Consider the following 27,188-nt stretch of genomic DNA (forward strand, 5'->3'; position numbering starts at 1 on the left):
TTTTAACTTGTCCATGCTCAGCAGCTTCTGGAATTTGGTTCAAAGTATTTACATGTTTCCCTGGCCTGTTCTTAAAAGTGCTGCTAGAGAATGTGGGGAGGGGCAGAAACTCACTGCAGGATCAGGAGCTGAGTCCCTCACATATTTATAGCTCATCGGAAGAAGGACGGGGATTGGTGGGTGTCTGGGAATTTAATAATAAACACAAAAATATTGTTCTTAATGAATTTTCATTTTCTAATTCCCATAACCCACTAATTATCCCTGGCTGCCCTGGGGAGTCTGGGGAGGGAGTACTCGTAAACGCCGTTCGCCAGTGTGGAACTGAAGGCACAAGGATCTTTCACATCCCAGGGTGGGGAACGACTCTTTGGGGCTGGCTGCAGTCTCCCCTTGTTGCTGTGAGAGGAATGAGGTGGTCCCTCATATAGGATACAAACACACTGTGCGCAGATGGGAAATGTAGTTTCTTCCAGGGGATTGAAAATGGTTGCTTTAGAGTCCTGAGCTCTGTCTTCCTGTTTTTGTTCTGGCACTTTCAGATCTCTTGCAGAGACAAGGTGGGTGAGGGAATTTCATTTAGAACCAATTAAAAATCCCTCTCTTTGATATCCTGGGACTAACATGGCTACAACAACTCTTTTCCCTTTATACCTGTTCCCCCTCTCACCTCCCCCTCAGCTGAGACTGTCCTATGAGATGAGAAAATAAGGGTTCAGTGCTGTCCCTGGATTAGGTCTTTCCAGCATTAACAGGAGTGAAAGCCTGTGTGCATTAATGACAGCAGCAGCTCTAGGACTCGGAGTTATAGGGAGAAGAGATGGGAGTGAGCAGGTTATGTTAGTGCAAGGTGTGAGTTACACATGTGGGAGGGAGCAAGGTTGGTCACTTGAGTGTTGCATTACCTTGCTAACTGACTAGTGAGGAGTGACAACCATAGTTCCCTTTAAGGTACGCACCTGGACTTCCGCGCACGAGGGAATGAAGGGCTGCGTACCTGTCATAAATATAAAGGGAAGGGTAACCACCTTTCTGTATACAGTGCTATAAAATCCCTCCTGGCCAGAGGCAAAATCCTTTTACCTCTAAAGGGTTAAGGTCAGGTAACCTGGCTGGCACCTGACCCACAATGACCAATGGGGGAACAAGATACTTGCAAATCTGGAGTGGGGGAAAAAGGCTTTTGTCTGTCTGTGTGATACCTTTGCTGGGAACAGATCAAGGATGCAAGCCCTCAAACTCCTGTAAAGTTAGTAAGTAATCTAGCTAGAAAATGCGTTAGGTTTTCTTTGTTTTGGCTTGTGAAATTCGCTGTGCTGGAGGAAATGTGTATTCCTGTTTTCATATCTTTTTGTAACTTAAGGTTTTGCCTAGAGGGATTCTCTATGTTTTGAATCTGACTGTCTGTAAGATTATCTTCCATTCTGATCTTACAGAGTTGTTCTCTTATCTTTTTTTGTTCTTCTAATAAAGTTCTGTTTTTAAGAATCTGACTGGGTTTTTTGGGGTCTTAAAAATCCAAGGCTGGTCTGTGCTCATCTTGTTTATTCTCAAGCCTCCCCAGGAAAGGGGGTGGAAGGCTTGGGGAGATATTTTGGGGAAATAGGAACTCCAAGTGGTCCTTTCCCTGATTGTTTGTTAAAGCACTTGGTGGTGGCAGCGTTTACCTAATCCAAGGGCAAAGACTTTGTGCCTTGGGGAATTTTTACCCTAACCTGGTAGAAATAAGCTTGGGGGGGTCTTTCATGCAGGTCCCCACATCTGTACCCTAGAGTTCAGAGTGGGGAAGGAACCTTGACAGTACCTAATTAGTGGAGCTGCACAGATATGAGTCCACTAATTAGGTGCCTCCTGGACCCTGGAGAGGATGTGGAAGAAGGTTAGGTGATTGGGGAAGTAGGGGGTAGGTGGGGTGAGTTGGGGGTGGGGAGTTTGGGGTGTCCTGACTTCCAGCTGGGCTGCTGCAGGGAGAGGAGAGAGTCAGACTCTCTCAGCAGCCCGAGCTGGGCTGCAGCTGCTGGTGCCGGGGAGAGAAAGGACTGTCTTCCAGCCCCAGGCTGGGCTGGGGGAGCAGGCTGCACGGGGGGTGGAGGGACTGGTCAGAGCAGGCTGCACGGGGTGGGGTGCCAAGATTTTGAGCAGGTTGCTGGCATTTTGGGGCATGCGGGGGATGTGGCTACATGGGGGGTGGGGTGCTGGGGAAACTCCATTGTCTGATTAGTGCATCAGAGCAAGGTCGGTCCAAGCACATCTTGCGTTTTCTTGTTGTTGTGGTAACTATGAGTCTGGGGTGAGGAGCTGGTATTAATTACCACCTGATTATTGATATAATTACAAGATCTGAACTATGCCAGGAATAATCTGATGGGGAAGGAATAATGTGGCACCCCCGCTATTTTCCACTGTTTAGAATTATAGAGCAAACACAAAACAGTGACTCCTCTGCAGTTCTATACCAAAATATTTTTCACCTAGTATCAGCAGGGAAAGATGAAGAGCTTGTTCTGGGCCACATTGCGTTTCAGTTGACAGCTGGTGGACATCTGCCAGAGATGTGAGAAAGACTGGGCTAAGATTTAGTTTGATTGGAGGGAGACAGATCCAGAGCAGAGAGGTAAAGAGGGCAGAGGGATTCTGCATTAGCAGATCTTATTGCAGAATCTGACTTGTGTTGGTGTATTTTTTTTTTTTTATTGTAAAGCATTTAGGCTGCTTTTGTAGATATGTGTTAATAATCTGTCCTCTTCCTAGAGTTCTGAGGAAGTTATATGAGTATTTTTAAAGAGTGCAGACTGCAGATTAGATTGCAGTGAGGTCTTAATAAGTGCAGGATCAGGCTCTAAACTGCTGTCCAGTCCACACACTGAACAAACTGAAAAAAACACTTCGATCTTTCTGTTGTAGTGATCTTATGGGTAAATTACAGCAATCCAAGGTTAAAAGAAATACATCTGTGATTTTATTTTGATTGTTGTGGCTTTAAGAAGCTGGTTTCTTGCTATTTACTTTCTCTTAGATACTGATCCTGCAAACAGTTATGCCTCTGGAGGGCATCCATGCATAGGCATTTGCAGGATTGGGGCTTTAGTGAATGAATACTGGAGCAAAAGCATGTGGCTAGGCTTAGCTCGTCACATTGGCACAGTTACATTTCAAACAAAGTTTATATAGGTGTTGATGGCTTAAGGTAAGAGAGGCAAGGATTCTTTTAACAACATAATTTTTTAGCGTGTTTTAGGTGTCTGAAAACTGTGATCTTAATGATTTTTTTAAAAAAATATCCTGTTACTAATTAATACATGGTAAGTAGTTAAACAGTATCCATGGTAAAGTTCTTCCAGTTTTATTTGTTTGGCGATTAGAGTTGGATTCCAGACAAGTGATTTCCATTAAGTTTTAGAATTTGTCTGGGGAGAGGTATTGGAAACCATTAAGGCCAGATCTTTGTTGTCTGGTAGAGGTCTGGCTCTCCCGAGTACTCCATTGACTCAGAAGTAGAAAGCACAAGGTGTGGTGCTAGGTGTTTTGTAGGATGAAGACCTTATTTGCAAGCTCTTTGAAGCAGGGATCTGTCTGCAAACTCCAAAACCATGTGTTAATGTGCTCCAGGGCTTCTACTCTGAGTTTTTGAATGTGTGTGTGTGTCCATGTGAAAACAGGAGAACTTTGCCTGTTTCTACAGGGCTCTGTTGAACTTGCACAGCGTGGGTCCTAAACACTCATTTAAAATACCTATAACTGACCAGTTGATGTTTTACTTCCCTTTGTGTTTTCAGTGTTGTCACTTGTTTGTTTGGGGTTTTGTTTGCTGTCTGTGTAGCTTTATTACTTCTTTTTACTGTTCTATGTGTGTGAAGTATTCATCAAATTAAGAATTGACATCCCATAGAAATGGTATAAGCCTGAGTGAATACCTTCTGCTTTCCTTTCCAGTACATGTACTCCAAGGGCAGTGTCAATTTTCTTTTTATTTGATTTCATACTAAATACATATCTTGAGCAGTGCACCTTATTAATTATCCCTTGTTTTAATATTCTTTCTTCTTCTTCCATACCTATGAACTGTTTAAAAATATATATTATATATAGGGTTTTTGTTTGTACTGGTGGCGCACATCCACACATTACCTCAATATTGGTGGAGCACATAACAAAATTCATTCCGCACATGGATGGAAAAAATTAGAGGGAACATTGGTGGCTGTTCCCTCTTGGGTGGATGGGCCAATCCTGGGGCCCATTATCTCTTGGTGATTTGATTTCCATTCCAAGTCCATAAAGTAGATTTTCAATATAAATACTTTGTTCCTTACATACGACCCATATGTTGATCTCTCAGTCATTATGAGTCTTGACCAGTTATGAGCTTTTTGTAGATGCCTTTGTCACAGAGTCACCACATCAATGCTCTAGAACTACTCTGTATGAAGCCAGTCAGGACTCTGGGGAAGCCTCCTCTCTCTGAGCAGACTGTCTCCAGGGCAGAAGCTTCCACAGCTTTCACCTTCCTGGGTCTGACCTCAGAGCATTCAGCATCCCCTTCCACAGTGTGTGCTTCCTGCAGCGAGTCCGCCCAGATGGGGTTCCTGGGGAAACCAGAGGGTCCTGTACCCCAACTCTGCAGTCGGACATGATTCTCAGCCAGCCAGTAAAACACAAGGTTTATTAGGTGACAGGAACACAGCGTAGAACAGAGCTTGCTATCACAGAAATCAGTGACTTTCAGGCAAGTCCAGCTTGGGAGTCCTGGGACAGATGCCTTGGACTCCCCCTTTTCTAGTCCCCCTGTGCAGACTGCCCACTTTCAATGACCCAACCTCTGACACCCCCCTGTTGCTCCTCCTCCATCTCCGTGTCTCACTTCCTGGGCAAAAGGTGTCACCTTGTCTCACCCCTCTCCTGGGTGTCAGGTTACATAAGTGCAGGCAGCTGGATGCTTCACCTGCCCCGAGGGCTCAGCAAAAATTATACACCCAGTTCCTACCACTGAAGTTTTGGGTGCAGTACACTGGGAAACTGAGGTACACACAGTTTTAGTATAGGACAGTAAGACTCACAGGCAACACCCACTTCGTTACAGCCTCACATGCTCTCCCTTATGGATAAATCTGTCCATCTATCTGCCGCCCCGACCGGGAAAACGGAGAAGTCTGCTGCTTGCCAGGAGCTAAGATTCACAATGTGACGGAGAGATTGCCGAGACACATCAAGCCTTCAGATCGCTACCCCTTCCTGCTTCTCCACGTGGGCACCAATGATACTGCCAAGAATGACCTTGAGCGGATCACTGCAGACTACGTGGCTCTGGGAAGAAGGATAAAGGAGTTTGAGGCGCAAGTGGTGTTCTCGTCCATCCTCCCCGTGGAAGGAAAAGGCCTGGATAGAGACCGTCGAATCGTGGAAGTCAACGAATGGCTACGCAGGTGGTGTTGGAGAGAAGGCTTTGGATTCTTTGACCACGGGATGATTTTCCAAGGAGGAGGAGTGCCAGGCAGAGACTGGCTCCACCTAACGAAGAGAGGGAAGAGCATCTTCGCAAGCAGGCTGGCTAACCTAGTGAGGAGGGCTTTAAACTAGGTTCACCGGGGGAAGGAGACCAAAGCCCTGAGGTAAGTGGGGAAGCGGGATACCGGGAGGAAGCACGAGCAGGAGCGCGCGAGAGAGGAGGGCTCCTACCTCATACTGAGAACGAGGGGCGATCAGCGGGTTATCTCAAGTGCCTATATACAAATGCACGAAGCCTGGGAAACAAGCAGGGAGAACTGGAAGGCCTGGCACAGTCAAGGAATTTTGATGTGATTGGAATAACAGAGACTTGTTGGGATAACTCACATGACTGGAGTATTGTCATGGATGGATATAAGCTGTTCAGGAAGGACAGGTAGGGCAGAAAAGGTGGGGGAGTTGCACTGTATGTAAGAGATCAGTATGACTGCTCAGAGCTCAAGTATGAAACTGCAGAAAAACCTGAGTCTCTGGATTAAGTTTAGAAGTATGAGCAACAAGAGTGGTGTCGTGGTGGGAGTCTACTATAGACCACCGGACCAGGGGGATGACGTGGACGAGGCTTTCTTCTGGCAACTTGCAGAAGTTACTAGATTGCAGGCCCTGGTTCTGAAGGGAGACTTCAATCACCCTGATATCTGCTGGGAGAGCAATACAACAGTGCACAGACAATCCAGGAAGTTTTTGGAAAATGCAGGGGACAATTTCCTGGTGCAAGTGCTGGAGGAACCAACTAGGGGCAGAGCTCTTCTTGACCTGCTGCTCACAAACCGGGAAGAATTAGTAGGGGAAGCAAAAGTGGATGGGAACCTGGGAGGCAGTGACCATGAGATGGTCGAGTTCAGGATCCTGACACAAGGAGGAAAGGAAAGCAGCAGAATACGGACCCTGGACTTCAGAAAAGCAGACTTGGACTCCCTCAGGGAACTGATGGGCAAGATCCCCTGGGAGAATAATATGAGGGGGAAAGGAGTCCAGGAGAGCTGGCTGTATTTTAAAGAATCCTTATTGAGGCTACAGGGACAAACCATCCCGATGTGTAGAAAGAATAGTAAATATGGCAGGCGACCAGCTTAGCTTAACAGTGAAATCCTTGCTGATCTTAAACACAAAAAAGAAGCTTACAAGAAGTGGAAGATTGGACAAATGACCAGGGAGCAGTATAAAAATATTGCTCGGGCATGCGGGAGTGAAATCAGGAAGGCCAAATCGCACCTGGAGTTGCAGCTAGCAAGAGATGTTAAGAGTACCAAGAAGGGTTTCTTCAGGTATGTTAGCAACAAGAAGAAAGCCAAGGAAAGTGTGGGCCCCTTACTGAATGAGGGAGGCAACCTAGTGACAGAGGATGTGGGAAAAGCTAATGTACTCAATGCTTTTTTTTTTGCCTCTATCTTCCCGAACAAGGTCAGCTCCCAGACTGCTGCACTGGGCAGCACAGCGTGGGGAGGAGGTGCCCAGCCCTTTGTGGAGAAAGAAGTGGTTAGGGACTATTTAGAAAAGCTGGACATGCACAAGTCCATGGGGCCGGATGAGTTGCATCCGAGAGTGTTAAAGGAGTTGGCAGATGTGATTGCAGAGCCATTGGCCATTATCTTTGAAAACTCATGGTGATCGGGTGAAGTCCCAGAAGGCTGGAAAAAGGCTAATGTAGTGCCAATCTTTAAAAAAGGGAAGGAGGAGGATCCTGGGAACTACAGGCCGGTCAGCCTCACCTCAGTCCCCGGAAAAATCATGGAGCATGTCCTCAAGGAATCAATTCTGAAGCACTTAGAGAGGAAAGTGATCAGGAACAGTCAGCATGGATTCACCAAGGGCAAGTCATGCCTGACTAATCTAATTGCCTTCTATGATGAGATAACTGGCTCTGTGGATGAGGGGAAAGCAGTGGACGTGTTGTTCCTTGACTTTAGCAAAGCTTTTGACACGGTCTCCCACAGTATTCTTGTCAGCAAGTTGAAGTATGGGCTGGATGAATGGACTAGTGATCAGTGGCTCCATGTCTAGTTGGCAGCCGGTATCAAGGGGAGTGCCCCAAGGATCGGTCCTGGGGCCAGTTTTGTTCAATATCTTCATAAATGATCTGGAGGATGGTGTGGATTGCACCCTCAGCAAGTTTGCAGATGACACTAAACTGGGAGGAGTGGTAGATACTCTGGAGGGTAGGGATAGGATACAGAGGGACCTAGACAAATTGGAGAATTGGGCCAAAAGAAATCTGATGAGGTTCAACAAGGACAAATGCAGAGTCGTGCACTTAAGATGGAAGAATCCCATGCACCGCTACAGACTAGGGACCGAATGGCTAGGCAGCAGTTCTGTAGAAAAGGACCTAGGGGTTACAGTGGACGAGAAGCTGGATATGAGTCAACAGTGTGCCCTTGTTGCCAAGAAGGCCAGTGGCATTTTGGGATGTATAAGTAGGGGCATTGCCAGCAGATTGAGGGACGTGATCGTTCCCCTCTATTCGACATTGGTGAGGCCTCATCTGGAGTACTGTGTCCAGTTTTGGGTCCCACACCACAAGAAGGATGTGGAAAAATTGGAAAGAGTCCAGCGGAGGGCAACAAAAATGATTAGGGGACTGGAACACATGACTTATGAGGAGAGGCTGAGGGAACTGGGAATGTTTAGTCTACGGAAGAGAAGAATGAGGGGAGATTTGATAGCTGCTTTCAACTACCTGAAAGGTGGATCCAAAGAGGATGGCTCTAGACTGTTCTCAGTGGTAGCAGATGACAGAACAAGGAGTAATGGTCTCTAGTTGCAGTGGGGGAGATTTAGGTTGGATATTAAAAACACTTTTTCACTAGGAGGGTGGTGAAAGACTGGAACGCGTTAGCTTGGGAGGTGGTGGAATCTCCTTCCTTAGAAGTTTTTAAGGTCAGACTTGACAAAGCCCTGGCTGGGATGATTTAATTTGGGATCGGTCCTGCTTTGAGCAGGGGGTTGGACTAGGTGACCTCCTGAGGTCCCTTCCAACCCTGATATTCTATGAGTTTATGAAATACCCTCTAAGAGATGTTTGGTGTTATGGGTGTGTCATGTTTCAGGTGAGAGCTGCTGGAAATGACCAAGCCAGGGAGAGGAATACTTTCTGCCAATGGCCTTCAGGACGGGTGCTGAGTTCACTGCAGTGCCCCTCGTCCCCTCTCCATTTCCCTTCTCGGTGTGCTGTCTGGGGTGCTGCCCTGCTTCCTGCTCCCCAGGCTACCCCGTATCTACTCCATGTGCCAGGCTTTTTGCAGCCCCCAGTGAGAGGCCATCCAGCCCATCAAACTGGTGCCAAAGTGCTAGGCCTCAGGCCTTCTGGGGTGCACCTCTGTGAGTCCAATTGCCCCTGTCCTAGGGGTGCTACAGGAGCATGTCCTTCTAGTGCGTCAGGGCTCCACCCTCTCGTTGAGGCCTTGGGGCACTTTCTTCTTCTCTTGGGTACCAGGTGAAACACCAAAAGAGCCAACTGTCAGCAAACAAGGATAAATAAAGGAATGAAAGAAAATAGAGGAGAAAACACTGTGAACAGATCCCATCAGGATGTGGGCCTCTCTTACTTCTGGGGGCTGTGGGAGTGTCTCAGTTACCTTCAGAGTTTACTGGGTCTCCAGCGCAAGTTGCAGCCTACTCCTCCTTTGAGTTCTGGGGATCCCCACCCTCCCTTGGTGAAGGCCAAAGCCCCGAATGGTGTCAGCCCTCTCTCTTGGGCTGGAGATGCTCCACAGACTCTTCCCTTCCCAGGGTATCTACTCTACTCAAAGGGGAGCACTCTCCTTTTAACTCCTGCTCCAGTCCTGGCATGGTTTGCAGGTTTGGAGGGGGTGGGCCAGTCCAGACTAAAGCAGCAGTTTAACCGCTTCTGTGCTAGCTTGGGGTTTATATAGCCCTTAACAGGCACCCAGGCCCAGGGAATGGCCTCCTATCAGCCCCATGCCTGATGTGGTGGGACGACCCACTGGCAGTATTGCCTTTGAGGGTGCTGCTCCCACTCCCTCCCCTCCCCCTTTACTGCCACCACAGTGCCTGTCACCTTCACTTCCTGAGGGGTGACCCCCAGAAGGTGTGTTTTGTTATTCCTTTCCCTCCCTCCCTCTTCCTCCCCCACCCCAGGATCAGTTGTGCACCCTCTGTCTCAGGAGTTAAGGTGGGTCATGGGGTGCGGGTGATGCTATGCTGGACATCCATCATCACTGAGGGAGTGGCAGCCTTGACCCTCCTTGAAGGTTGCCGGGATGCTGATGTGCACTGGAGGAGAACTGGGGCTTGACTGAGTCCATGGACCATTTGGCCCACACGGTGCCACTGTGAAGCCTGCTCTGCATTCCTGCAAATTGCTGCTGATGGCGTTGGTCCCATAAGTCTCTGTAACGCTGTCTTCGGTGTCTCGAGAGCATGAGCACCAGCCTCAGGCAGACTGGTAAGAACCAGGGCACAAACCCCAGATTGGTTGAGGTCGATATGTAGATTTCACCAATTAAGTATCAAGTGGAAATGCTTCAGGCACTATAACAGCATTAACATGGAATCACAGACAGTCCCCTTGGGTCATCCCATAGATCTCACCACGCAGCTGAGCTCACCTTTGTAACAGATGGTCCCTTACACCAGGAGTTTTCAACCTTTTTCTTTCTGAGGCCCCCCCAACATGCTATAAAATACGCATGTTTTGACCATGGGCCAAAATAACTGGTTTTCTGCATATAAAAGCCAGGGCTGACATTAGGGGCTAGCAAGCAGGGCAGCTGCCTGGGGCCCCATGACACAGGCCCCCCCAAAGTTGCATTGCTTAGGCTTTGTCTTCAGCTCCAGGTGGTGGGGTTCAGGGCCCCAGATTTCAGCCCCATACACTGGGACTTCAGCTTTCTGTCCTGGGCCTCTGAATCTAATGCTAGCCTTGCTTGGTGTCCCCCTGAAACCTGCTCATGGTCCCCCACAGAGCTCCAGACCCCTGGTTTAGAACCACTGCCTTACACCACGAATCACAGCAATTTTCAGGTTATTGCCAGTCCCAAAGGACCAGGCACTTACTAGGTCAATTGAATCTTCAATCTCACAACAAAGAGAACACTTGTAACCATTCATGTAATTACCTATATTAAGATTATTTAAAAGGAAACGAGTTGTTTACAAAGTTAAAGCAGGTAATCCTATAGATGCAGACAAGTTACAGTCTTAAATTTCAGAAGATAATAGAAGCTTCTATAATAAGCAAGCTCTACATATTCTTTAGGACTAACCCAGGCTAAGTAGCTGGGGATCGCTTGCTTATGCCTAGAAACTTTGCCCCGCAGAGCCCAAGCAGCATACAGATAATCAGTTCCTTCCGTATGGGGTTTTTTATCCCCTTCCTGCCATGTGCTCTGAGCTGAAAACTCAGCTAATGGGAAGTCAAGAGCACAACAACAGTCTTTTGCCTTTTTTAACATCCCATAATAGTCTATCTGGTGTTGATGGACCTTTCCTGCCTGGCAACATATAATACATTCTGTTGACAGTCAGCACTTCACACAGGTAAAGTCTCTCTCCTGTTCGCTGATTTACAGAGCTACAGAGGCTTACAATGCAGCGAGTCAGATATTAACCCAGGTGGCAACTCACAAGCATTCAATAAAGCCTAAACCCTAAACACATTCTTATAATTCTCATACCTGTTCTAACAATACTAACATAGGTGAGCCAAACTGATTCCAGCTCTGCATTTGTCCATGTTCAATTAAGACATGGGGGCTTTTGCAAGAGCAAACACCTCATCTGCCAGTGTCACAGGCAGGATGGGTGGGGATGGCGTCTCTAACCTCTGTTTGCCAGAAGCTGGGAATTGGTGACAGGGGATGGATCACTTGATGATGACCTGTTCTGTTCATTTCGTCTGAAGCACCTGGCATTGGCCACTGAACTAGATAGACCATTGGTCTGACGCAGTGGGCCGTTCTTATGTTCACAGTCTCTATCAGGAGTATCTACTCATTTGGACTCACTGGGGAGCCACAGAAAGAAACAAGGTGTGCTGAGGCAAGAAGGCCCAGTCTCAGAGCCCCCAGGATCACACTTGCGAAAAGCTAAAACTAGGCCCAACTCACGAGAGGGGGCACTCCCAGGAGAGACTGTATAAAGGCTGGAGTATCAAACAACTTTGTAAACCTGAGACAGCTGCATTGGGAAAAATGACAAGGAGAATCCCACAAAGTGACGACTTTCATTCTGCTCTTCTCTGGCCTTTGGTTCATAGAATCACAGAACTGGAAGTGACCTCAAGAGGTCATCTAGTCCAGTTCCCTGCACTCAAGGCAGGACTAAGTTTTATCTAGATCATCTGTGACAGGTATTTGTTCAGCCTGCTCTTAAAAATCCCCAAGGATGGAGATTCTACAACCTCCCTAGGCAATTTATTCCAGTCCTTAACCACTCTGACCGTTAGGAAGTTTTTCCTAATGTCCAACCTAAACTGCCCTTGCTTCAATTTAAGCCCCTTGCTTCTTGTCCTATCCTCAGAGGTTAAGAAGAACAATTTTTCTCCCTTCTCCTTTTAACAACCTTTTATGTAATTGAAAACTGTGATCATGTTCTCTCTCAGTCTTCTCTTCTCCAGACTAAACAAACCCAAGTTTTTCAATCTTTCCTCATAGGTCATGTTTTCTAGACCTTTCATCATTTTTGTTTCTCTTCTTTGGACTTTCACCAATTTGTCCACATCTTTCCTGAAATGTGGTACCCAGAACTGCACACAATACACCAGTAGAGGCCTAATCACCACAGAACAGAGAGGAAGAATTACTTTTCGTGTCTTGCTTAAAATACTTCTGCTAATACATCCCAGAACGATGTTTGCTTTTTTTGCAACAGCGTTACACTATTGACGTATATTTAGCTTGTGATCCACTATGACCCCCTGGTCCCTTTCCACAGTACTCCTTCCAAGACAGTCATTTCCTGTTTTAAACGTGTGCAATTGATTGTTCCTTCCTAAGTGGAGTACTTTGCATTTGTCCTTTTTGAATTTCATCCTATTTACTTCAGAACATTTCTCCAGTTTGTTCAAATCGTTTTGAATTTGAATCCTACCCTCCAAAGCACTTGCAACCCTCCGGGCTTGGCATAGTCCGCAAACTTGATAAATGTAACAGAGAGACTCTGTTACTGGGAGGGTTTCACCATGTCTCAGAGGGTTCCACCCTGGTGGGAGGGGGCTAGGCCTGTACTGGAATAAGGTCACTCTGTGCTTCGCAGCGTGGCAGAACCTAGAATGTCCATTAGCAGGGAAAAATCCTGGGGTGAATTGGCTTGTGGAATGGACAAAATCCCTGTCTGAATTCTCTCACATTCCCTTCTCGCCCTGGCAGGCTACAGAATAGCGTCCACGTTTTGCTCCAGATCATCCCATCCTCCCGGGGGAAGGAAATGGCTGCAATGGAGCTGGCTCAGGTAAGGGATCATCAGGGAGCTGGTGGTGGGCTCTGCTTGGAGGGAGGGGAGCAGTAAATGCATAGGAGGATGGGAGCTGCTGGAGGTGGCGGAAGGCAGGAAATATCTAGGGTGGAGAAAGGGAGGGGACAGGATGTGACAAACCTGCTGAGACTTGTGTGATCTAGGGTGTGATGGGTTTTCACCCCCGGGGCGCAGTTTGGGCGGACTTCTGGGAATTGTTATGCTCTCTAACCCTCAGGCTGGTCTGGCCCTTCTCACACTGCTTTGCTGGAGATTCAGCCAGACTCTCCAGGCCCTCTTATCACCCAACACAACAGCAACTGGCATCATGCGCCCAACTAAGCTACCTGAGTGCTTTACCTAAGCCACTCAAGGACAGATAGAAGACAACAGCCAATTTCCCAGCTCCCCAACCTCACACACCGGCTGTTGTATAAATCCAGAATTATACCATCTTACAGTGCACTGGGAGCTGTATAATGTATAATTCGCCTTCCCCTCAATATAGGAAAGATATACACAACAAGCTAACCAAGCTGAGATTGTCCCCAGACACTTCACTCAAAATACACTGGTTAAGATAAAGCATAAAACAAGTTTATTAACTACAGAAAGATAGATTTTAAGTGATTATAAGTGATAGCCAACAGGTCAAAGCAAATTACTTAGGCTTAGTTTGAGTTTTTGCTTATTTGCTAACATACTAAATGGATAGAATTTGAATGAGCAATTTCTCACCCTGAGTGATGATACAAGCAGTCCTGCAAGTTTCCATACACAAGCTAGAAATCCCTTTACCCTGGGACCAGCATTTCCCCCAGTTCAGTCTTTGTTCCTCAGGTGTTTCCAGGAATTCTCTTGTGTGGGGAATGAGGCCAAGAGATGATGTCACACCCCATCTTAGGTAGTTTTTCCATATGGTGGGAACCCTTTCTTCCAAACTCAGTTTCCAGTCCAGTGTGTGGAAAAATACAGGTACGAAAATGGAGTTCAGTGTCATGTGGTCTTGTTGCATGCCCTGCTGAGTCATAGTAGCCATGACTCATAGGTTGGCTGAAACATTCACAGGAAGGCTCAGCTCTTCCACGGGGTCCATTGCCTGTGCCAATGAGCCATCAGCACTGTCTAGCTTCTTCATTGTTTACTTGAAAGGGTAGTTGTGGGTGTTACCCAGAGTAAGCACATTGGAAATGCAGATACATAGTCAATATCCATAACTTCAGATACAAATATGATCCATGCACACAAATAGGATAATCGTATTCAGCAAATCATAACTTCTCGAATGACACCGTACATGCTGCATCTTGCACAAAATGCATCATAATTATGTCCCAATCCTATTATAATCATACTGCTATGCTGAATATGGGGCATAGTGTCAGATAGGGCCTAATTTCAAGGCACAGGAGTTGGGAATGGAACTTCCCCTCCTTGTGGAACAGGAAATAACCCCCCAGCCAGAGCTGGGAAAACTTCCCAGACACCCAGTGCTGCAGCCTGAATCTACTGACACTTCATTAGTTACCACCACCCTTAATCTTTGTGGCAACTGCAAACTTTATCAGTGATTTTATATTCTCTTCTAGGTTATTGATAAGACTGTTCAATAGCACAGGGCTAAGAACCAATGCTTGTGGGAACCCACTAGAAATAAATCCACTCAACCATCGTTCCCCATTTACAATCACAGTTTTTAATCTATTTAATGTATGCCGTGTTTATTTTGTATCATTCTAGTTTTTTAGTCAAAATATTGTGCTGAACCAATTCATAGGCCTTGCAGAAGTCTAGGTATATTACATCAGTACTATTAGCTGCAGCCAAACTTTTGATCTCATCCAATAAGGATGTCCAGTTAGTTTGATAGGATCTATTTTCTCTAAACCTTTGTTAATGGGTACTAATTATATTACCCTCTTTAATGCTTTGTTAATGAACTTCAGTATCAGCTGCTCCATTATCTTGCCCAGTATCAATGTCAGACTGACACTCTTGTAATTAGCAGGGTGTCATCTCTTTTACACTTTTTAAATATTGGCACATCATTAGCTTTATTCCAATCTTCTGGAATATCCCCAGTGTTCCAAGTCCTAATTAAAATCAATATTAACAGTCCACCATGCTCCTCCACTAGGTCTTTTAAAACTCTTGGATACAAGTTATCTGGACCTGCTTATTTAAACATTTCTAACTTTAATAGCTGCTGTTTAACGTCCTCGTGAGCTATTGTTGGAATGGAAAGAGTGTCATAATCAACATCTTCTGATACGACTACATCATTTGTTTTTTTCCAAACCCAGGAGAGAAATATTTATTGAAGACTTTTACCTCTTCTGCATTATTTTTTGATAATTCTGCCATTTCTTTTTAGTAATTTACCACTACCATTGTTAGGATTATATTTGTACTTAATATACTTTTAAAAACTTCCTTCTTATTTTCATTGATTGGTCATTGATTTCTGATAGCTTCCCTTACCAATTTTCTACAATTCTGATCTAACTTATATTCTTTACTTCCCCTTTCTTCCCTATATTTTATTTGGAGAGTGTTGGGATTCCTACCAAGGAGCACCAGCAGGGTACAGAGACAGTCCCATCTCTTTTATCAAGCTCTTGCTGGTAGGTATGTGATAAATGTGAAGATCCTGCCTCCATCTGTCAGCTGGGAGACACAAAGGTTCTCTCTTTCTACCCTCTGATGCCTCCTGGCTGCTCTAGGCAAGGTTGGGGTGGGAATCTGTTAACATGTGCCTCCCAGAGCTTCCATTTACCTGGTGCTGCTGTTCCTTGAATAGTGGGGTTATGACTGGGGCTCTTATGGGGTTATGATTGGACTCTTGCTCTTTCAGGGGCCGGTGACTTTCGAGGAAGTGGCTGTGTATTTCACCAGAGAAGAGGGGGCTCTGCTGGACCCCACTCAGAGAGCCCTCTACAGGGATGTCATGCAGGAGAACTATGAAACGGTGTTATTGCTGGGTAAGGAGTCCTGTCCCCTGGATTATTAGAAGCTGTGGGGTCTCTAAAGAACTTGAGTAGTAATAACTTTATATCTTTATTTGTCATACAAGTTTTGACAAGTTTCCTTGCCCTCCTTTTTTTTCCTTATCTCCCACCCTCTAGAATAATTTTTGGACATGTGCCTTTTTGGTGCCGTCAGTCATTTAAAAATTGCATTTAATGTATCCTTATTGGATACATTCATAACTACAGCTTTCATGCCTTTTCCTCATTTTAAGAGGAAAATATGCCACCTGTAGAATTCTAAATTGAGTAAATAGGTCCATGACTGATGTATGGCTTGTGTGACCATGAGATGAGCTCCTCTTTTGATAGGAGAGTTCATAATGTTGCCATTCAGGACCCCACAGGTGAAGGGATAACAGAGCCGTGGGACGGGAGGAGAAGGGGGAGTAGATAATTCTGAGATGCCAGGAAATAGCGAGGGTGTGTGCAGGGTTAGAGCTAAGAAGCGGCAGGGAGGGATGAGGTAGTGAGAGACGAGGAGGGAACACCAGAAGCTCCCAAGGTGCCGGGAGGTGGTGCCGGCTGAAAGTAATGGGAAGAAGGGGAGGAAGGGCACACAGGAAGTGGGCTGGGTGGGTGCGTGGGAGGGAGGAGAGGTTTGGGGATCTAGAGCTGTGGGGGGTCCCTAACCTAAGCATATTCCAAAACCATTCACACCAATCGGGCTTATCGCTATACACCCATAGAGTCTGTTCCCCAATGTTCCGTTCCCAGCTCTGATGCCGCAGAACCTTGCCTGTGTCCCTGTTCCCATTCTCCCCCTTAATAAATCTGATTCCAATTTTCCTTCCCCCCTGTTTAACCCCAGTTTATATAGTTATATTCTCAGCTATACCTTAACCAATCATTTTACTGAAATTTAACTAACCCATCCTCACATATTGTAACATAATTCTCTAACCAATTATATCCTACTACCCTAATTAACTTACACCTAACCAAATTAATTATACAGCAGACAGAAACAATTAGAGAACCAGACAGATTAACAATTGTGGTGGCCATAAAGATAAAACAATACAGAAATGAGGGTACGACGACCATTGATAAGTGTTTTCTTGCCAGACAGGATGATATCAAACTAAATTTTCTTTAAGCATCTTAAGATCTGTTTCTTTGTCTGGTGGTGATGGGCACTATCTGGACAGGATTGTCTTCCAAACAACCCAATAGCGCCTTATGTGACTGGTTTGGGATTTGACAATGTGATCGTTCACTTCCCGGCTTATGGCTGCCCCTGCTGCTTAGCCAAAGGCCGTAGCCCAGTGGTCCCCAACACGGTGCCCATGGGCACCATGGCGCCTGCCGGGGCATTTTTGTGCGTCCCCAGGACACCCCTCTGGTTCTCGGTGGTATTTGGGCGGTGGTTCTTCTTGCTGCCACCACCGCTTCTCGGCGGCATTTTGGTGTCCGGTTCTTCTACTTGGCATTTCAGCGGCGGGGTGTCCGGCTCCCGCCACAGTCTTCTGGGAATAGCAATATGGTATTCCCACAAGAAAGGTTGGGGACCACTTCCTTAGCCTAAGAACATGGCCTCAGACTATACTAGTGAGAGAAGGTCCATACACAGGCAGACTGAGATTTTGATTCTTTGTTTTTATACCCCTGTAACTAGCTAAGTGATAAAAATACACCTAAGTTCTTAAAGTATACGCTTTACAGGCAGGCCCAGAATATCTATATTCTCACAGTGGGTTGTACCCCTTCCCCCATTTTGTGTCGGTCTTGTCTATTTAGATTGTAAATTGTTCAGGGCATGGGCCATCCACTGTTTTGTGTTTGTACTTGTCCTAGCACAATGGGGACCCAGTGTTAGTTGGTCCTTAGGCACTAAGGTAATGAATATGATTTAGAATAATAACAACTCTCCTGGGTTGAGCAAAGGAAGTTGGCCTTGAGATGTTACTGCATAAAAATGAGCTGGGCTTAAAATCATGGAATATTCTTTGTGACACGTATCCCACAAATTCTACTGATCTTCCTTGTTTTCTTTGCCTTGAGCAGGGTTTCCAGTTTCCAAGCCTGATGTGATCTCGCAGCTGGAACGAGGGGAAGAGCCGTGGGTCCCAGACTTCCACGGCTCTGAGAAAAAAGTGCTCCCGAGAGCTGCCTGCACAGGTGAGGAATTGGTTAAAGCAACTCAAAAACTGTCCATGAATACAGGAAACATTTGGGATGCCCTACAAAGACCTTGTGAGCTCTCCAAGTTCAGGATTGTTCCCTGCAGATGTTGAATCATTAGGCAGATGTCACTCATGGCTTCCCACCTATCCTGACTGACAACTGGCAGCAGGTCCCTCCCTGATCTCGCTTTCCCCTGAGTGTTCTGGTGAGATGCTGACCAAAACTGATCCCTTCCTCTCTCCTCTGGGGAAGGGTTTGGGGAAAATCAGCTCCTGATAGGTTTGTTCTCTCCCGCACATATTTTGGTTTGTTCATCCCTTTTTCCATTCCTGTCTCTGAGATTTCCTTTCTCTCAGGCACAGGGAGTGACCTATGTCTGGATTCTCTCTGTCTCCCATCAGCTGTTGGAATGGTGAGTGAGAATAAGGAGAATCCCCAGAAGGAAGATGCTGAGCAAGTAGAACCATATGGGACGTTATCAGGAAGATCCAAAGGGAATGATTCCGGGAGTTGTGCACTCCCAGCAAAAGCCTGTGAGACTCAGCAGATGCCAGAGGAAAACTTCAGTAGCCACTCAGACCTTATTACACACGGGAGAATCAATTTGGAAGAGGCATGCTACATATGTCATGAATGTGGGAAAACCTTCAATGGAAGCTCAGACTTTTTTACACATCAGGGAATCCACAGAGGAGAGAGACGTTACATGTGCTCTGAGTGTGGGAAACGCTTCAATCGGAGCTCACACCTTATCACACATCAGACAATCCACACGGGTGAGAAACCTTATGGATGCTCTGATTGTGGGAAACGCTTCAATCGGAGCTCATACCTTATCATACATCGGAGAATCCATACGGGTGAGAAACCTTATGGATGCTGTGAGTGTGGAAAACGCTTCAGTTGGAGCTATGCCCTTATCGCACATCGGAGAGTCCACACAGGAGAGACGCCCTACACGTGCTCTGAGTGTGGGAAAAGCTTTAATCGGCACTCACAGCTTATCACACATCATAGAATCCACACAGGAGAGAAACCCTACACGTGCTCTGAATGTGGGAAATGCTTCAGTCGGAGGTCTGCCCTTATCACACATCGGAGAATCCACACAGGAGAGATGCCCTACACATGCTCTGAATGTGGGAAAAGCTTCAATCAGAGCTCAAACCTTATCACACATCGTAGAATCCACACAGGAGAGATGCCTTTCACATGCTCTGAGTGCGGGAAAAGCTTCAAACAGAGCTCTACCCTGAGCAGACATCAGAGAATCCACACAGGAGAGAGACCCTACACATGCTCTGAGTGCGGGAAAAGCTTCATTGAGCGCTCAGACCTTGTCAGACATCGTAGAATCCACAGTGGAGAGAGACCCTACACATGCTCTGCATGTGGGAAAAGCTTCAATCAGCGGTCATTCCCTATTAGACATCAGGAAATCCACAAGGGAGAGAACTGTAAGAAATGCCTGGACTAGGGCTGGCCAAAGATTTGTTTTTAAAAGTATCACATTTACTAATGTATAGTGATCTTTGCACCATCTTCACCATGGTCTCTCAGCTCCCCTAGATGAGTTGCCTGCTTCTGCCTTTTGCAGCTCCCCCTTCTTTGGGGTCAGTCCTGTGATCTTTTCTATCAACTCCTTTCCTTTTTAGTCATAAGAGTGTGTCCCCCTCCAGCCAGGAATGTTCATCAGCTCCAGAGAGATGGTTTGATCCCAACAAGCTACACTGAGGAAAAAACTACCTGTGCCTTACATCCACTAGGACTGTACATGGCACTGGCTGCTCAAGTTAGTGATCTTGGTGTAAAAAGACAGTTACAGTTGTAGAGCAGATACAGCCCAGGTGCAGTGGTTGACATTAGCTTTCCCCTTGGCCTGACCTAAACTCCATCACTTTTCCTAGTCTAAACAAACCCTGAGCATCCCGGTTATACTGTTCCCCCACTTCAAAGCAATTGTTAGTCATCAAGTTTCCCCTTTGGGAACAAATTGTTTCATTCCCAGTTGCTCTGATGTTGCTTCAGGTTGTGCTGGAGAGCAGATATTTTTGCTACCATTTTCCTCACTTAAAATATATTGAACTATAACAAAGAGCAGGAACAGGGCAGGGATAGGGAAAAATGTCATTTCACCCTCTGTAACAACAGAAGAAGATAGGGTAAGTCAGAGGGATTCCCCATCACCATCCCAATCCCCTATTGTTCAATTGCTTAGATCAATATTTTTTCTAAAGGGCTGGAAAGAGGATTCCTTAGTAAACGACATGTAAATAGGTAAAATACTCATACATTTGGCTCCCACTGCAGTTCTGGCCCAGGCCCTGCAGGAGATGGCTCTTGAAGATATCTCCTTCCTAATCAGGTGCATGTTGCCTATTATTTGGGAAATACAATCCCTTTTTAGGTAGAGATGGGAAAAATGGAAGTGACGTTTCTGTTCAGCTCACCCCTGGGAGATGCTGCAAATGTGTAGAAAATAGAATCCGTGTTGAATGTGATAGAGCTGCAGAAAGATACCTATTTTTAATAGCTACCTGACATGTAGTGTCTTACAGGGATTCTAAAATGCACTTGAATTTAGTCCCTAATTTTAAATCTATGCCATCAGATTAAAGAAATAAAAGGGCATATTTGGGGGATTTATACCTCATTATCGCGACTGATATGTTGTGCGGTTGGTGAAGAATTCTACCCCAGAGAAGTGTAAAATTACTCCAAGTAAGGTCAATGATTTGACAAGAACTCAGGTAGAAATTGCAGGTACAAGTGGTTGATTTTCACCCAAAGAGATGGACGCTGTGGTGACCTGTGGCCCAGGTAAACTGTTTTTAGAACACTGCTCCCTAGTTAAGTGGCATTGATCTCACTCCTAAAGAATACCATGATTAAATTGGGAACAACTGTCTTTTACCATTTGGATCCAAAGTTAGATGAAGCACAGAGAGAAACAGCTGATTCCTTCAGAGCCATTCCATGCCTATGGGTCCCAATCTGGCTGCCTTGTTGGACAAGAAGCACTTCCATGCTGGACAAATGATGGTAGCCAATGAGAGAATGTATTAGATTCCAAGTTCACAGGATAATTGGATGCTGAGTCCTGACTCTGTGGTTTTGTCTCTTAGTTTTGGTCTTGAGTCTTATGCATTTGTGTCATTTCTCCGCCTCCTGCTACTTTGAAAGATTAGAAAGTGTGAAAATAGAGCACAGGTGGTTTTTCTCATCATGCAACTTTCCCACATAATGTGAGACCCCTTTCCACCCACACTTACGGGAGAAGACCCAGGGAGAAATGAACTCACAGAAATGGAAGGCTCCTAGGTTATTATAGAATGTGACTTCACACAAAGCTCACTGGGTGGAAATGGGAATCAAGAGAAAACTGCCCTATAGGTTTATATTTTGTAATCTTTGAATAAGTTGTTACCAGCGACAATGAAATTAAACATGAAGTTAATTAGTATAATGAAAGAGGCTGATTCTGTGATAACTTTCAGTGTTACAACATAATTCAGCTTTTCTTCTAGTTCTCTCCCTGCCTCCTCCTACTATATAGGAAATGGTGGCTAATCCTGAAATTAAAACCTCACTCCAAAGGAATTAGAGTGGGGGAATATGTGAGAGAAATAGCATGTATGAGAACAGAGACCCAGTATAGGCTGTAATTATTTGTATTTCAAATGGAATTTATTTTAATAAATTTTAAAATCTTCTGTTAAGAGGAAAATTACTTGAGACAAGATGTGAACCTTTTATCCAGTGAGAGGGGAACAGCCAGAGAGTTCCCCAGGTCCCTTCTTGCAAATTAAAGATGTCACATCAGGGAGGAGATATCAAAATCTAACATGGTGATCGATGTGTGATGGTAGCTTTTCTGGGTTGTTTTTTTGGTTTGGTTTGGTTTTTTTAATTTACTTTTTGTTTTGTTTTTGCAATCAGTCATTTTTATATGTGCAGAGGCCCCTTTTCCTTTTGATCACAGCTGTTTAACCCCCAGGCCTGGCTCTGGAAACCTCCTCAGAACTGGCCTTGTGTTTCTTCATGTTTGATGTCTTTGGGGTTCACACACCCACACGACATGCAGTTCACAGCAACAGATACTATGAGAAGCCTGCTGGGTTAAGTGGGCCTTTTCAAAACTGACATTAGCCCAAAGTCTGCCTCAATTCAGCTGGATTGGAACATGTCTGTATCAAAGGAGTGGTTCACTCCTGATTTTCCCAGAGACCTCGGGGGAGGTGTGGTAAGATAGGATAAGTAGGAATTGACAACAATGAAGTTAAAGGTAAGGGTGAGCAGGTCAACAAACCTGTTATTTTCATTCCCTCTGACACATCTGTCACTGGTCATTCTCAGGCAGCACGCTGGGTGAGATGGACCATTGATCTGACCCTGTATTACCAGTCTTTCATTTTTATGTAAACCATCTACAGCCTTGTCTACACTGGCAAGCTTCTGCACAGGAAAGCAGCTTTCTGTGGTGTAACGTCTGAGGTGTACGCACGGCCAAGCCACTTAGTGCGCAGAAACTGTGCAGCTATAGCGCTGTAAAAAACCCACCCCAACAAGTGTTGTACAGCTCTCTGCACCGGGGGTACAGCGCTGCGGGGCCAGTGTAGACACCCTGGTGGATTACAGGGCTTGTGATTGGCCTCCAGGAGGTGTCCCACAATCCTTGTTCTCGCTTCTCTGGTCATCAGTTTGAACTCTACTGCACTGCCCTCAGGTGACCGACTATGAACCCCACCCTTAAATTCCTTGGGAATTTTGAAAGTCCCCTTTCTGTTTGTTCGGTGATGCATGCTGTGGTCTCAGCGCATCTTTCCAGGTGACCATGCCTGCTCCACGCACCAGGTGATCCCTCCCCTTGGAGCAATGCCAAGCTGCTGAACCTCATCAGCATTTGGGGAGAGGAGGTTTTCCACTCCCAGCTGTGCTCCAGATGTGGGAATTATGATACCTACAGACAGATTTCACGATGTATGAGAGAAAAGGGCCATGACCAGGACACACTGCAGTGCAGGGTCAAAGTGAAGGAGCTGCGGAACACCCACCACAAGGCAGAGGAAGCAAACTGCCACTCCAGTGCTGCACCCACAAGCTCCCACTTCTACAAAGAGCTGGGAGCGATACTCACTGGTGATCCTACCTCCACTGTGAAGGCCGCTGTGGATACTTCAGTGGCTCATATGCCAGTCGAGAGTGGACTGAGCCAGGAGGAGGAAATCTTGGACGAGGATGTGGAGGAGGACCCAGAGGCAGAGGACAACTCGGAGGTCAAAGATGCATGGAGCCCGGAGTTCTTCTCTACCCCGGAGGAGGCTAGCCAGTCACCGCAGTCAGAGTTGGCGAAGCACAAACAGGAGAGGAGGCCTTTGGTAAGTGGCTTTGATCTGGGTAATCACTGAAGCGAGTTGTTGGGGACAGGAGGGTTGCAGAAAGCAGGCTTGTGTCTGTATGATGTGCATACCACCACGTGCCTAGTCTGAGTGGCGGAACAGGGTGATGATTGACTCCCTCACTTCATGGGAATCTGCCTCAGAGATCTCCATGAAACTCTCATGATACTAAGCAATCCGCTGCTGCAGGATCTTTGGCAGAGTTGCTTTGTTTCTTTCCCCATTAAGGGTAATTTTCCTGTGCCACTCTGGAGTCACCGGGGGGAGGAGGGGCGGAGACCATTGCTGCACACAGGTGAGCCACGTAAGGGCCAGGGCAGACACCACAGTCTTGGAGAAGACCATCCTTTGATTCCCTGCTCACCCTCAGCAGCAAGATATCTTCCGTAATGGAAACAGCCTGTGGAAAATGTGGGCACACAAATGATTATAAGGCCCCCTGCCTACAGTGCTGTCTCTCCCCAAGAGCCACGTGTCCGCTGTATAGTACCGTCCTGGACAGTGATTTCCCCTACCCCCGCTGTTACCATTTTGGCGGTCATGGGGCTCATGTGTGCTTGGCTGGGGACAGCCAGTTAGTGATAGGTATGTGAATAGTGGCTGTATTTTAAATCACTGCATCAGTGGTCTGTGTGTTGCAAACAATACTGCTTGTGTAAAATGTTGCATTTTTACTTTCAGATATGACCTTGAGAGCCCAGTCTCCCTCTTTGTTATTGACGGCTGTTCAGAATTAGAAAGTGGCCATGAAGAACTAAAGAGAATTTTCTGCATGATATCATGATGCACTCCATGGCCGAAAGACAAGAATTGAAGGAGTGTCGGGACAGCGAGAAGAGGGACTGAAAGGAGAATGAGGTGCGCCAGAACAAAGCCACATATGGGCTCTTAAACGTTATGGAGTGCCAAGCGGACACAGTCCAGGCGCTGCTCGCACTGCCAACCAAGCAGCTCCATGCCCACCCTCCCTTGCAGATGCTATCGCAAAACTCTTTCCCTTGCGCCTCCCTGATGCCGTCAACACACTCTTCTCAACCTCCTGCCTCCAGTCTGTACCTGCTGCATTCCACCCCTGCCCCATCACAGTCCAGCCCTGTGGACTCCCAGTACCCACTGCACTCCACACCTGTCCCTCTGCAGTTTATTTGTGCTGAAGTACAGTACCCGCTGCACTGTACTCCAAAGGATAACGTTGCATATAATACCTGGACATAAACAAATCTTTAACCATCCCGGGACCTCACCTCCTCATGGGACCCTCCCTTCCCCCATCCCCCACAGTGCTGATTCATTTTTCTTTTTTGTTTGTTTGTCTGTCTCCTCTGGTGGTTGCTTTTTAATAAAAGAATAGTTTTGGTTTGAAAGCAATCTATATTCCATTAATTGAAAGCAAACAGAGCCCTGCAAAGCAACAGGCAGTTTTCTTAAGGCTTCATAGTGCATCATCTGCACCAATCACAATCACCTCCTAACATTACAAGCTGTGATACAACATGGTCAGAGGGCAGCAAGCAGGAGAGTGTTTTTTGTTTTGTTTTGTTTTTTTGTAGCAAAAAAAAGGTGTTTTTATTTGCATAACACACTTAAAAAACTAAACCAACAGCATATGCAATGTGTGACACAGCAGCCAAACACAATTGTTTTCTCATTAGCTTCAGGGGAGGGAAGTGTTCAAGCTTGCCTGGGCCCAGAGTGGGGGGCTTCCTTGACTCTCATCTTCCACCCTTCCGAGTTACCTGGTGGCCCAGAGCGAGGGGGCTTCATCGACTCTCAAGGTCTGCCACCCCGTCGAGTTACCTGGCGCCACACCCAGTGTCACCAACAATTGCCTCCTTTGAAAGCACCCAACAAGAGGGGCAGGCTGTGGGATGGACAATCCGAGGGGGGAGCACATGCACCCACATGTGAAAGGACCCCTCTAAGGTAGTGGTGTCCACAGCAGCAATGGCTGGGGCTAGGGTCCCTTACTCTCTCCCTCAATCAAAGGGTCAAACAAAGGGAACCGGATGGGGACACCGAGCAGAGAACCTCGGACAGCACGCACCACTCCTCAGAAGCATCAAGGGAGTTGGACGCTGCCCAGAGGAACTCCGCCTGGATACGTGAATGGACCGAGAATCGGAAAATGGCCCCATAGTCACAGGAAACTCCATCGGCCAGCCTCCTCTCTCTGGTTTTATAGATGGCTGTTTTAGCGAGGGCCAGGAGGAAGTTAACTAGGAGATCCCGCGACTTTGTGAGGCCACAGATGGGGAGTGCATAAATAAAAAGCTGAGGAGAAAAATGCAACCAAAAACATAATAGAAGATTTGAGAGGAGCCGGAACAGGGGCTGCAGCCTGGCGCACTCCAAACATATGTGCGCCAGGGTTTCCCTCACACCGCAAAAGGGACAAGTATCTGGGATGGGGGTGAACCGCCCCAAGTACGTGCCCGTGCCTACAGCTCCGTGAAGGAGCCGCCAGCTGATGTCCCCGACGGGCCTCGGAACCAAGGTGGAATATAGGCTGGCCCACTAGGGATGCTCACCCTCCAAAGGTGGCAGAAGGTCTTGCCACTTCGTGTCGGGGCGGGACACTAGGGTGAGGACGTGAAGGGAGTGGCGCACGAGCATGTGTAGATGTTTCCTTAGCACAGTTTGGAAGCATACCGGCTGTAGGTCATGCGAGGTATGAGGTCTGGAGAGCCCCATGGGCCGAGCAAGCATCTGGAGAGCCCCATGGGCTGAGCAAGCCAGTCTCCCCGGTCGTAGTCCAGGAGGTCTCCGACTCTCGTGACTTCTGCCAGGATCAAGCTCTGGCTCACCAAGCGGGACGCCGCCACCTGCACACGGAGCTGGGGGTTGTGTAGCAGGGGCTCTGCGAGGAGATCTGCCCCCTTGGTGGCCGCCATGGATCTGGTCGTTAAAAACAGTTTCCAAGTCCAGAGGAGGTCCTGGTAGAAGACCGGCAGCCCAGAGAGGTCTTGCGGAAGACCTCCCGGACGGAGATAAAAGAGCTGACGATCATATGGGAGCCCTCGGATGTGGCATAGGATGGCGTGCGCCAGTATGCTCCACGCCGAACTGCCTGCACCATAGAGGAGCCTCTGTAGGGCCTGGAGGCGGAAGACGCAGACCTGAATGTGCAGACACTTCAGGCCCTGTGCTCCTTCCTTCAGGGGTAGATGAAGAACCCCTGCAGGGGCCCAGTGCATTCCTGACTAAAAGAACCCTAGAATTGATGTCTGGAGGTTGGTCAGGAAACCTGGGGCTGGGATCAGGGTGTTGAGCCGGTACCAGAGCATGGACAGGACTAGTTGATTAAGCACCAGTGCTCTCCCTCGGAGGGAGAGACATTGGAGTAGTCCAGTCCATTTCCGGAGCTGCTCTATCACCCCGCCCTCTAAATTTTCCCAGTTCTCCGGCGGAGAGGGATGTGTGGCAGAAAGGTAAACGCTGAGTTAGAGCAGCGGACCCGCGCTCCACCGGATAGTCTGAAGCGCGGGTGGGAGGGAGTTCGCCTGCCGCCAGTCTCCTACCGCCAAGCCAGAACTCTTGACCCAGTTGACCCGGGTGGAGGAGGCTGCCGAATCGATGGCCTGGCAAGCCTCCACCCGCGCCAAGTCACCCAGGTCCTGGATCACGAGGATCACATCATCAGCTTACGCTGACAGGACCAGCCGCAGCTCCAGCTCCTGCAGCACCAACCCTGTCAACCTCCTGCGGAGGAGACAGA

At 47.0% G+C, this 27,188-nt stretch overlaps 2 protein-coding genes across 2 annotated transcripts in view; both read left to right on the forward strand.

Moving 5' to 3' along the window:
• LOC144258247 (uncharacterized) overlaps positions 1-27,188 on the forward strand; it is a 336,945-nt gene that overhangs the window by 5,486 nt on the left and 304,271 nt on the right. The window contains exons 2-5 of the mRNA XM_077806662.1: positions 12,837-12,918; positions 15,776-15,902; positions 17,955-18,068; positions 18,431-19,487. Of these exons, the coding sequence (XP_077662788.1) occupies positions 12,895-12,918; positions 15,776-15,902; positions 17,955-18,068; positions 18,431-19,487 (1,322 nt within the window). The 5' untranslated portion in view covers positions 12,837-12,894. The remainder of the gene's footprint in view (positions 1-12,836; positions 12,919-15,775; positions 15,903-17,954; positions 18,069-18,430; positions 19,488-27,188) is intronic.
• On the forward strand, positions 19,558-24,837 carry LOC144258323 (uncharacterized). The gene is made up of 2 exons (XM_077806807.1): positions 19,558-23,452; positions 24,155-24,837. The coding sequence occupies exons 1-2, from the start codon at positions 23,057-23,059 to the stop codon at positions 24,158-24,160; spliced, it is 402 nt and encodes a 133-aa protein (XP_077662933.1). The 5' UTR covers positions 19,558-23,056; the 3' UTR covers positions 24,161-24,837.

The sequence above is a fragment of the Eretmochelys imbricata genome, chromosome 28, assembly GCF_965152235.1.
Source record: "Eretmochelys imbricata isolate rEreImb1 chromosome 28, rEreImb1.hap1, whole genome shotgun sequence".
In the NCBI taxonomy this organism is placed as follows: domain Eukaryota; kingdom Metazoa; phylum Chordata; order Testudines; family Cheloniidae; genus Eretmochelys; species Eretmochelys imbricata.